Source organism: Amblyraja radiata, chromosome 15 (genome assembly GCF_010909765.2).
Source record: "Amblyraja radiata isolate CabotCenter1 chromosome 15, sAmbRad1.1.pri, whole genome shotgun sequence".
Taxonomy (NCBI): Eukaryota; Metazoa; Chordata; class Chondrichthyes; order Rajiformes; family Rajidae; genus Amblyraja; species Amblyraja radiata.
Window position 1 is genome coordinate 52,155,634 of NC_045970.1, and position 12,206 is coordinate 52,167,839.

General features: G+C 46.2%; 1 protein-coding gene across 1 annotated transcript; it reads right to left on the bottom strand.

Moving 5' to 3' along the window:
• Positions 1-8,162: 8,162 nt before the first annotated feature.
• Positions 8,163-10,038, bottom strand: LOC116981442 (probable G-protein coupled receptor 139). Its single transcript, XM_033034495.1, has 2 exons — positions 9,969-10,038; positions 8,163-9,073 (listed from the first exon to the last, which is right to left on the bottom strand). The coding sequence occupies exons 1-2, from the start codon at positions 10,036-10,038 to the stop codon at positions 8,163-8,165; spliced, it is 981 nt and encodes a 326-aa protein (XP_032890386.1).
• Positions 10,039-12,206: the final 2,168 nt, after the last annotated feature.

A 12,206-nucleotide genomic window follows, 5' to 3' on the forward strand; every position in this document is an offset into this window, starting at 1 on the left:
TCTGAAGAAGGGTTTCGGCCCGAAAGTTGCCCATTTCGTTCGCTCCATAGATGCTGCTGCACCCGCTGAGTTTCTCCAGCACTTTTGTCTACCCAAGAGATATTGCCATTCAGGTAATGAAGGATTGGTTTGGCGGATACGTCGATGTGGGCGAGATGTTGGAGTTATTAAACATGGCTGGAGGTGCTAAAGGACAAAATGGTTTGAATGTTGGAAGTGAAATGTAGAACTGCAGAGAGGATATATAAATATATGGAAGTAGGGTTGGGGAGGAAAATGGCAGATCGGAGTGGGGAGGGCTGGTGTTGACCAAATGCGGGAGGTTGAGAAGGGTGAAGGGACGAGGTGACGGTGGGACGGAAGTGGAGGGAAAGCTATGCGCGAGGGCGCAGGCATCTGGGTAGATAGGAATTAGGAGAGGTTAAACTGTATGGATTTTGTTTTTACCTGGGATATCAACAGTAGCAAGGGCAGGGTAATAAATGGCGTACACAACGCCCGTCAATCACCCATGCATTGTGTCGCAGTGTCGTCTTGAGCGGCAAAGAACACTCTGATTTTATTGTGACATACAACGCATCCATTTAAATATATATACTTTTTGAAAGTCCCATGCGACAATGAGGCCGCATCGCCGATGAAATGAAGACTTGAAGTTACATCACCATTTAGGTTAGCTACGCATCTATACATTATTTTTCCATACGTCTTCTTATCCCTGGACTTATTTCCGTTGCCATCTGACCTCTGTCGATTAATTTAAAATCAAGTAGTTTCTAAATGAAACAACCCAATTCCGCTTGTTAGCAAAGTAAGATATGTCAAGTTTGAAGGCTGCGCCAGGTTGACTCATATAGTCGGGAGGAGTCAGTGAATGATGGAAGCAATGCCAAAAGTTTTACTGGTCTTTCCAGATACATTTAGACAATAGACAATAGACAATAGGTGCAGGAGTAGGTCATTCGGCCCTTCCAGCCAGCACCGCCATTCAATGTGATCATGGCTGAGCATCCCCAATCAGTACCCCGTTCCTGCCTTCTCCCCATATCCCCTGATGCCGCTATTTTTATGAGCCCTATTTAGCTCTCTCGAAAGCATCCAGAGAACCTGCCTCCACCTGAGGCAGAAAAATCCACAGACTCGCCACACTCTATGAGAAAAAGTGTTTCCTCCTCTCCGTTCTAAATGGTTTCCTCCTTATTCTTAAACGGCGTCCCCTGGTTCTGGATTCCCCCAACATCGGGAACATGTTTCCTGCCTCAAACGTGTCCAAGCCCTTAACAATCTTATATGTTTCAAGGAGATATCCTCTCATCCTTCTAGACTCCAGAGTGTACAAGCCCAGCTGCTCCATTCTGTCAGCATATCCCGCCATCACGGGAATTAACCTTGTAAACATACGATGAACTCACTCAATAGTAAGAATAATAGCATTTCAACGAACTAATGGCATGGTCCTCTTTTAAATATGTCTTAAGAATTATCACCACATGTGCAATCCTCTCTCCCTTACGTAGCTACCATCACCACGGCAATCCGTGGTGCATCTTCGCAATGTAGTCATCACGTTGAGAATGTTATGCTCGTTACATGGACGTGCTAACATTTAGAGTCACGTTCCCAACAGTTACTTAAGATCCCATCTTTCTTGTCGTAATTCTTGGCAATCCTTCTTGTTCGTGGTCATAAATAATTAAACTTGCAGAATATATAGGTGCAATAATGTTGTAAGCCATACTTAATGATTACATTGAAAATTCATTCCCCGTAATTCCTATGAATGTCTGGGTGACAGCATTTATTTTAACCCATAATTCCTTGGTGAACATGGAAAAAAACACAATTACTAGCGCAAAGAAACTGCATAAAGCATGTTTACAATTCTACCAACATATATACATAAACATAGAAGCATAGAAACATAGAAAATATGTGCAGGAGTAGGCCATTCGGCCCTTCGAGCCAGCACCGCCATTCAATATGATCATGGCTGATCATAAAGAAGGATCTCGACCCGAAACGTCGCCTATTCCTTCGCTGCATAGATGCTGCCTCACCCACTCTCGAGTGTCTCCAGCATTTTTGTCCATCGTCGATTTTTCCAGCATCTGCAGTTCCTTCTTAAACAAATATACTTTAATTGTTTATTACTCTGGTTCTGTCGACAGATTGGAAATCATTCCCAGAATACAAATGCGACATTGCGTTGCATTAATGGAATTATTCTGCACACGGAAATTGGAACACTATTATAATGTTGTCAGTGCAGCGTCTTAGCAGTATAACAATATTGTAGATTAAATAATGTGGAAACCCCAAATCTGGTATAATTGCACGAGGGCCTGCCTCACAGTGGTTCAGTGGGTGCTGTCTGCATGGAGTTTGTACGTTCTTCCTGCGTTCGCGCGAACCTTAGCAAAGGCTCTTCTGAAGCCCACAATGACCACGTCGACGGCTCTGGCCTGATCAACATCCTTGATTACATCTTCGAAAACACTGTCAAATTCGTGAGGTATGGTCACCCACACAGAAATGCTGTACCAACCGAGGTTTCCCACATTATTTACCAACCTACTGTTCCCAAATACATATAAATCTGATCTCAGAATCATCTCAAGTGACCTATATGCCACAGATGTTAAGATTACTGGTCTATAGTCCAGAACAAGGGGTCACAGTTTTAGGATAAAGGAGAAATCTTTTAGGACTGAGATGAGAAAATCATTTTTTACACAGAGAGTGGTGAATCTCTGGAATTCTCTGCCACAGAATGTAGTTGAGGCCGGTTCATTGGCTATATTTAAGAGGAGTTAGATGTAGCCCTTGTGGCTAAAGGTATCAGGGGGTATGCAGAGAAGGACGGTACAGGATACTGAGTTGGATGATCAGCCATGATCATCTTGAATGGCGGTTCAGGCTCGAAGGGCGGAATGACCTACTCCTGCACCTATTTTCTATGTTTCTATAGCTCCCGGTGTTTCTCGGCAACAGTTCCCAAATAGAGGCACATCGCATTTTTTTTCTGTCTCTCTCGCGTTCTCTTCCTCTCCTCTCCCCTTGCGACCCCCACCTCCCACCACCACCATATCCCCCTGCCTCTATCGCGCGCTATTTATCTCTGTGTGCATGTCGGGATTAAGGTGCAACACCACGTCCCTCCACCGTTGGACGTTGAGCTTGGAGAACATGTGGAATATATCCAAGGGGGAAAGTTTCTATGCTTCTGGTAACCGACCTGAGCAAGTTCAAGTTCAAGTTAGTTTATTGTCATGTGTCCCTGTATAGGACAATGAAATTCTTGCTTTGCTTAAGCACACAGAAAATAGTAGGCATTTACTACAAAACAGATAAATGTGTCCATACACCATGATATAAATATATACACACATGAATAAATAAACTGATAGTGCAAATAACAGAAAGTGGTTGGTAATAATCAGAGTTTTGTCCGAGCCAGGTTTAATAGCCTGATGGCTGAGGGGAAGTAACTATTCCTGAACCTGGTTGTTGCAGTCTTCAGGCTCCTGTACCTTCTACCTGAAGGTAGCAGGGAGATGAGTGTGTGGCCAGGATGGTGTGGGTCTTTCATGATACTGCCAGCCTTTTTGAGGCAGCGACTGCGATAAATCCCCTCGATGGAAGGAAGGTCAGAGCCGATGATGGACTGGGCAGTGTTTACTACTTTTTGTAGTCTTTTCCTTTCCAGGGCGCTCAAATTGCCGAACCAAGCCACGATGCAACCGGTCAGCATGCTCTCGACTGTGCACCTGTAGAAGTTAGAGAGAGTCTTCCTTGACAATCCGACTCTCCGTAATCTTCTCAGGAAGTAGAGGCGCTGATGTGCTTTTTTGATGATTGCATTAGTGTTCTCGGACCAGGAAAGATCTTCAGAGATGTGCACGCCCAGGAATTTGAAGCTCTTGACCCTTTCAACCATCGACCCGTTGATATAAATGGGGCTGTGGGTCCCCCTCCTACTCCTTCCAAAGTCCACAATCAGTTCCTTGGTTTTGCTGGTGTTGAGGGCCAGGTTATTGCGCTGGCACCATATGGACAGTTGCTCGATCTCTCTTCTGTACTCGGACTCATCCCCATCAGTGATACGCCCCACAATAGTGGTGTCGTCAGCGAACTTGATGATGGAGTTCGCACTGTGGTTCGCTACGCAGTCATGGGTATAGAGTGAGTACAGCAGGGGGCTGAGCACGCAGCCTTGAGGTGCTCCCGTGCTGATTGTTATTGAGGCTGACACATTTCCACCAATACGAACAGACTGTGGTCTGTGGACGAGGAAGTCAAGGATCCAGTTGCAGAGGGATGCGCAGAGACCCAGTTCTGCGAGTTTGGTAACCAGTTTGGAGGGGATGATTGTGTTAAATGCCGAGCTGTAATCAATGAATAACAGCCTGACATATGAGTTTTTGTTGTCCAAGTGGTCCAGTGCGGAGTGGAGGGCCAGCGAGATCGCATCCACCGTTGATCTGTTGTGGCGGTACGCGAACTGCAGTGGGTCCAGGTTTTTGTCGATGTAGGAGTTGATTTGCTCCATGATCAACCTCTCAAAGCACTTCATCACCACCGGCGTTAGTGCCACTGGTCGATAGTCATTGAGGCATGTCACCTTACTCTTCTTGGGCACCGGTATAATTGATGCCCTTTTAAAGCAGGTGGGGACCTCAGACCTCAGAAGTGAGAGGTTGAAAATGTCCGTAAAAACTCCCGCCAGTTGGTCCGCACAGGTTTTTAGAACACGGCCGGGTATACCATCAGGACCAGGTGCTTTTCGGGGGTTCACCCCTCTGAAGGATTTCGTGACATCGGCCTCTGTGACTGAGACTGAAATGCCATCGCAGCGAATGGGGGATCGGGAAGGCACATCAGTATTCTCCCTGTCAAAGCGTGCGTAAAACGCATTGAGCTCGTCAGGGAGTGATGTTACACCGGCATTCGATCTGCCTCCTGGTTTTGCCTTGTAGGAGGTGATTGCATTCAGACCCTGCCACAGCTGCCGAACATCTGTCTCGTCCTCCAGTTTGGAGCAGAAGTCCCTTTTGGCCTTTTTGATGGCCTTACCAAGGTCGTATCTGGTCTTCATGTAGGCCACTGTATCATCGGAGGTGAATGCCCTGTGTCTGGACTTCAGGAGAGTGCGGATCTCAAAGTTCATCCAAGGTTTCTGATTGGGAAACACTCGGAAGGTTTTTGTAGGGATGCAGTCCTCCACACATTTCTTTATGAAGTCTGTAACGACTGTGGCATATTCGTTCAAGTCCGTTGCCGAGTCCTTGAACATTGCCCAGTCTACAGACTCCAAACAGTCCTGGAGTTGTTCTTCTGCCCCCCCCCCCCCCCCCGACCAGCTCTGTGCTGTCCTCACTTCTGGGGGTGCGCTCTTTAATTGCTGCTTGTAGGCAGGAAGAAGCAGCACCGCGGTATGGTCGGATTTACCGAAGTGAGGGCGAGGGGTAGAACGATAGGCATTCTTGATGGTGGTGTAGCAGTGGTCGAGGGTGTTAGGTCCTCTGGTGCAGCAGGAGACATGTTGGTGGAAGTTGGGGAGTGATTTCTTGAGGTTCGCCTTATTGAAGTCCCCAGCAATGGTGGTAAATGCCTCGGGGTAAGACGTCTGGTGTTTGTTGACCACGGCCTGCAGCTCCTCCAGTGCCAGATGGACGTCTGCCTGGGGTGGGATGTAGACCGCGGTCAGGATAACGGAGGTGAATTCTCTCGGGAGGTAGAAGGGACGGCACTTCACCGCCAGATGTTCGAGGTGTGGAGAGCAGGAGTTGGACAGGACTGCCACGTCGGAACACCACGCAGAGTTGACCATGAGGCAGACGCCCCCTCCTCTCCCTTTCCCAGATGCCAGGGTACGGTCCATGCGGTGGATGGAGAACCCTTCAGGCTGGACCGCTGAGTCTGGGGAGCTGGGGGTGAGCCATGTCTCTGTGAAACAGAACACAGAGCATTCCCTCAGCTCCCTTTGATAAAGCAGTCTTGCCTTTAAGTCCTCCACTTTGTTTTCAAGGGACTGTACATTAGCCAGTAGGATAGTTGGGAGAGGGGGCCGAAGTCCCCTGCGCTTCATTCTGACCTGAAGTCCTGCCCGACGGCCACGTTTCCGGACACAATGGAGGCTTCCCCTTTGTTTCCAGGTACTGTGTTTACTGTACCTGCTGTTTCTGCGGACCTGCGCTGGAACGGGGATTCCCTCACAGACGGCAGCTCCAGCTCCGTAACGAACGGGGGTTCCCTCAAAGTCGGCAACTGCAGCTCCGTTGTTGCTGGGAGATCCAGCCCGCCGGCTCTGGGGGTCATCCCGGGGTTTCAAGGTACAGTACCTGGAATCCTCAGTCGGGTCGGGAGTTCCACAGCCAGTGTGGGAAAGTTTAAAGTCCTGGGTTTCCGCAGCTGCGGGAGCTCGCGAAATTGCGAGAGCCTTGAGGATCTCAAGCAGCTTGTCCGAAACGGCACCGATTTCTGCCGTTTTTCTGATCCAGGTAAGTTGTTGGAAGTTGTAGTTGTGCCTTTTATTTTCCGGAGCTCCGCAAAAGTCGCCGCAGGCAGGCGCCATCTTGTCGGGGGCAGGGCACGCTGCAGAATCCGAATCGTTTGGTATTCACGTATGCGATTATAAGAAAACGACAGCAGCAATGATTTGTGATTACTGACATTAATTTATGTTTTCATTATTTGTTTCTATTTGCTACGTTTTCTTTGTTTGCTCAACAAAATATATTTAACTCCTGAAATCAATGTTATGATGTGTAATATCTGATATCCAAGCAGCCACAGACTTTTGTGGGAAGGTAAGACGCCAGACCCTGTAAATATTTGTGGATTTCCTCTGGTTTGATGTCAACGGCTCTCTGCCGTATGCCCCTGTCCCACTTAGGAAACGTGAACGGAAATGTCTGGACACTTTGCGCCCCACCCAAGGTTTCCTTGCGGTTCCCGGAGGTTTTTGTCCGTCTGCCTACCTACTTCCACTACCTGCAACCTCCGACAACCACCTGCAACCTCCGGGAACCGCACGGACACCTTGGGTGGGGCGCAAAGTCTCCAGAGGTTTCCGTTCAGGTTTCCTAAGTGGGACAGAGGCATTAAGGGTATTGAAACTGTGCAACTCATCTCCACTCGAATACGGGATCGACCGAAAGTTGTCAACAGATATGATCCTCCAGTTAGATTATTATTCCCGGTTAACCATTATCTCGACGGGTGTTCATGTGTGCCGTGGACTACTTCATTCAATGATGTGTCATAACTAATTTTCTTTTGATTTGTTGATTGATTGATTGGATGATTGATTGAAATATACAGCTTGGAAATATGCCCCTTTCTCCAACGTCCACGCCAAACGTCAAACTAGTTCAGACGAATTGTATGTTTTCTCTTTATCCCATATACCCCCTATATACCCGGGGGGGGGGGGGTCAGAACCCAATTAATCTACCCTCCTGCATTTCTTTGGTAGATGAATTAAAGCCAGAGCATCCGGAAGTAATCCACGTGGTCACAGGGAGAACAGGAAAACTCTACACAGGTAGGACCCGGGGTCAGCATGGTCCCCGAGTTTCTGGCACTGTGAGACAACGTCTCCAGCAGCTGCGTCTCTGTGCCACCCCGATTATGACGATGATAACGTCCGTGATGTGTATGAGACCTTCAAAATTGGAGTAAAGTTAAGTTCATTGGCGGCTGGCTGGGAGTAATTGCCTAGACAGCAAGTTACAGGCGTATCTGCGGGCACTACGGTGGAATTTAGGGGGCAATTTGAGCTGGTTTGAATAATCAGCACATCGGTGTGGTGGTAAATATCACAGTTGGCTTGCTCTAGCTGACGTGATAAGGTCAAATGAAACCATATGGTGTTGCTGAGAATACCGCTGTAAATTGCGCATTTGGGCTCAGAACATTGTTTAATGATATTTTGGGATCCGTGTACGATTTGACTCAACAAATCTACACGACTGCACGTTTCTTCCTTGAATAAATGGTTTGTCCGGCTGCAATAACAGAAACATTTTTTTTAAAAAGATCCGCAACATTGAAGTGGCTTTGCCACGAAACCTATACTGAGTTTGTTGTGTTTCTTTGAAGTTAGGATGAGAATGGGTAGCATGTTTCATATAACAGACTGCAAAATATCCAGTCCTGCTTCATGACTTTACCATGTTAATAAAACGGTTGGCCGAAGCTTTCAACATATTTGCGAACTCTTCTCTAAATTTCTTCTGGGTCACTGCATAAATGCACGTGTTGGTGCAACAGCTAAGGAGTTGCAACATAATGCCGCTTTCCTGCAGAATAAACATCGGGTCGTTGGGATTAGAACCGATTGAATATCTGCTATTGGTAAATCGCACGTAAAAGAAATTTACAACACGAGGAGTCCACAACACAATGAAGCTACCCGAAATGGCGAAGAGTAAAATAATGGATTTCTTCCGGTTTTTCACTTCCGGGTCATCCTGATCCTCGCAGTTACTCTTGGCTCTCACTCGTCTGCGAGCTTTGTTGGCTGCTAAAATATGTTTCACCGTTAGAGTATTTAGTAGCAGTATCAAAATAAAGGGAGCAAAAGGATTCATAATATAATCAATACAGTCAAATACTATCCAGAAAACATCAGAATAAAAGCTTAACTTGATATCGCAGAACCATGGAACATCGTTACGAACGTATAATGGCTCATATATTAAGTATCGGGGTATGTTTTTTGCACAACTCACGCCACACGCCGTTATTATAACCACTAGCGCTGTTCTTTCCGTGCAATACTTTATCTTCAGTTTCTGGCAACAAATTGCTACAAATCGATCAAAAGTGAAAGCGACCGTTAACCAGACGGAGCTGTCCCTCGTTGCATAAATGAGAGCGATTCTAACGCTGCAGACTGGGGTGATAGAAAGGAAGGACATGGGAAAGTAAATGGACCTGATTCGGTTCAGTATCACCGCCGTGACGAGGACCAGAATATCCGTCACCGCCATACCCATCATGTATCGACTGACGCATTTGGAAAGACCGCATCTTCCCCGAGACAGAATCGCAATCGTCACCAGATTACCTGTTAACATAAAGGAAACGAGCATTCATCAAATCATCGAATCAACGCCACCAACAATCAACATGCTTCATGCATTTAACTAACATTTAACTATGCATTGGAGATCTGAGAATTATTTAGGTAGCAATGGACTAAGACAGGGTTACACAACTGCCGAAATAAGGTCTGACACCTCTGCTCCCCGCCGTATCGCACTCTGATCGAAGAAACTTAAGGGACTGTAGATGCTGGAAACTTGAGCTAAACACAACTGCTGGATGAGCTCAGCGGGTCAGACAGCATTGGGTGCCTGAGAAAGGTCCGGCCCTAAAAGCCATCTATCCATTCGCTCCCCAGACGCTGTCTGAACCTTCAGCACTTCGTGTTTCGATTATGCGTTCGGTGCAGATTGAAATATTAAATCCGGGAGGTCATGTTGTGAAGCTTCTCTCTGAATACGTGGATAGCAATTGATTTATATCACACACCAGATGTAGGGGTTCCGCCTGGTTTGAGAACCACATTTCGGGAGACACATATTGAGAGATTTCCTCCTCAATATGTAACCCCCCCCCCCCCCCCTTCCTGGGATATCCGTACTGTTCATTCACAAACTGGAATGAACTGAAAAACATGCGGACATTCACGGCGACAATACGATTTTGAGCCAGCAGTGATTTCAAGTCGCCGCTTTGCGTCGTCAATTTATTATTCCAAATCTCACCATATTCATTCTATCGAAATAGAAATTCCCTTCAATATTTGAAGAAAATTGATTCGTCTGTTCTATCATTAAATCAGTAGAGCTGTGTAGCCGTTTCTACATAAAAAGAAACGTATGTTTCACTGGTTCAAACAAATACAATGCAGACATCTGAAAAGCTGGTCTTTTTTGTTATTGATTTTCCAGCCTTACCTGGAATGCCAACAGCCGCCAGAATCGGGTAATAAATGGAGTAGACAGGACCCGACACGTGTCCATGCATTTCTGATCAACCCTCAGTGCTCGAAACGAAAGGTAGTCTTGTAATATCACATGGCATTGAACCCATTCTTTTATACGCTTGTTATACGCGTGTTCCAAATCCCAGTGACGCAATGATCTCGTATCAATTATTGAATGCGCGTATTTCGTTGCCAGGGCACCTATGTTCGTTCCACTTGTTAAGCAAGCGGATGGTGAACTTAATTTACCATCATGGCATTATTCCTGCAATGTGTACTGATCTATGTCGTATTATAAAATAAAAATAAGAGCACAAAGCCAACTTCATCCAATGGGACACAAATAACATTTACATTGGTCATTGTTGATTGCTACTTCATTGTCCATCTCTTACTATCCGACGTGGGAATGGAATATAATCACTTTCACGCTGAACAACTGCAATCGTGTCGCAAGCTGTTTTATATTATCTTAAAGTTGTGTCGTGCAGCACAAATTTACTTAGCCACATCAGCGATGTAATACGAGTTATGCAAATCTGCGTACAGATTTAACGTAGAACCGAGAACATAGAAAAGTACACCACGGGAACGGGTCTATTGGCCCACAATGTTTGTGTCGAACATGATGTTAAGTTAAACTGATCTCATTTGCCTGTACATTATTTTTTTACATCTCTTCCCTGAACTTCAATCTGCCTATCTAAAAAAACTTCTCAAATGTCATGGTCGTATCAGCCCCTACCACCTCCACAGGCAATATAGATACCAAGATACATAGACAATAGGTGCAGGAGTAGGCCATTCGGGCCTTCGAGCCAGCACCGCCATCCAATGATATCATGGCTGATCATCCACAATCAATACGCCGTTCGTGCCTTCTCCCCCCTACCCCTTGATTCCGCTAACCATAAGAGCTCTATCTAACTCTCTTTTGAATGCATCCAGCGATTCGGCCTCCACTGCCTTCTGAGGCAGAGAATTCCACAAATTCACAACTCTCTGTGTGAAAAGGTTTGTCATCATCTCAGTTCCAAATGGCTTACCCGTTATTCTTAAGCGGTGGCACACTGGTTCTGAACACCCCAACATCGGGAACATGTTTCCTGCATCTAGCGTGTCCAATCCCTCAATACTTGCATAGGTTTAAATATGATGCCCTCTCATCCTTCTAAATTCCAGTGAATACAAGCCCAGTCGCTCCATTCTTTCATCATATGAGAGTCCCGCAATCCCGGGAATTAACATCGTGAACCTACGCTGCACTCCCTCAATAGCAATAATGTTCTTCCTCAAATTGGGAGACCAAAACTGCACACAATACTCCAGGAGTGGTCTCACCAGGGCCCCGTACAACTGCAGAAGGACCTCTTTGCTCCCATACTCAACTCCTCTCTTTATGAAGGCCAACATGCCATTAGCTTTAATCACCGCCTGTTGTATCCGTATGCTTACTTTCAGTGATTGATGTAGTTGGACACCCAGGTCTAGTTGTCCATCCTCTTTCGCTAAGATGACACCACTCAGATAATAATCTGCCTTCCGGTTCTTGCCTCCAATGTGGATAACCTCACATGTATCCACATTATACTGCAAGTGCCATGCTTCTGCCCACTCACCCAACCTGTGCTAATCACTCTGCATCCTCATAGCATCTTCTTCACAGTTCACACTGCCACCCAGCATTGTGTAATCTGCAATTTGCTAATGTTACTTTTAATTTCTTCATCTAAATCATGAATGCATATTGTAAACAGCTGCGGTCCCAGCACAGAGCCTTGCTGTGGACCCATGGTTCTGAACTCGCCCAACATCGGGAACATTTTTCCTGCATCTAGCCTGTCCAATCGTTTAAGAATGTTATATGTTTCTATTCTATAAGATCCCCTCTGATCCTTATAAATTCCAGTGAATACTAACCCCGTCGACACATTATTTAATCATATGACAGTCCTGCCATCCCGGGAACTGCCTTTGGTTTGAAACTTATAATATATCATTTAAGTATCATGGGACGACAGATGGCACAATGGGCTAAGTGTTCGGCTGGCAACCGGAAGGTAGCTGGTTCGAATCCCGCTTGGAGTGCATACTGTCGTTGTGTCCTTGGGCAAGACACTTCACCCACCTTTGGCCTGTGTGTGTCCTTGGGCAAGACACTTCGCCCACCTTTGCCTGTGTGTGTGAATGTAATTATGTGAAGCACTTT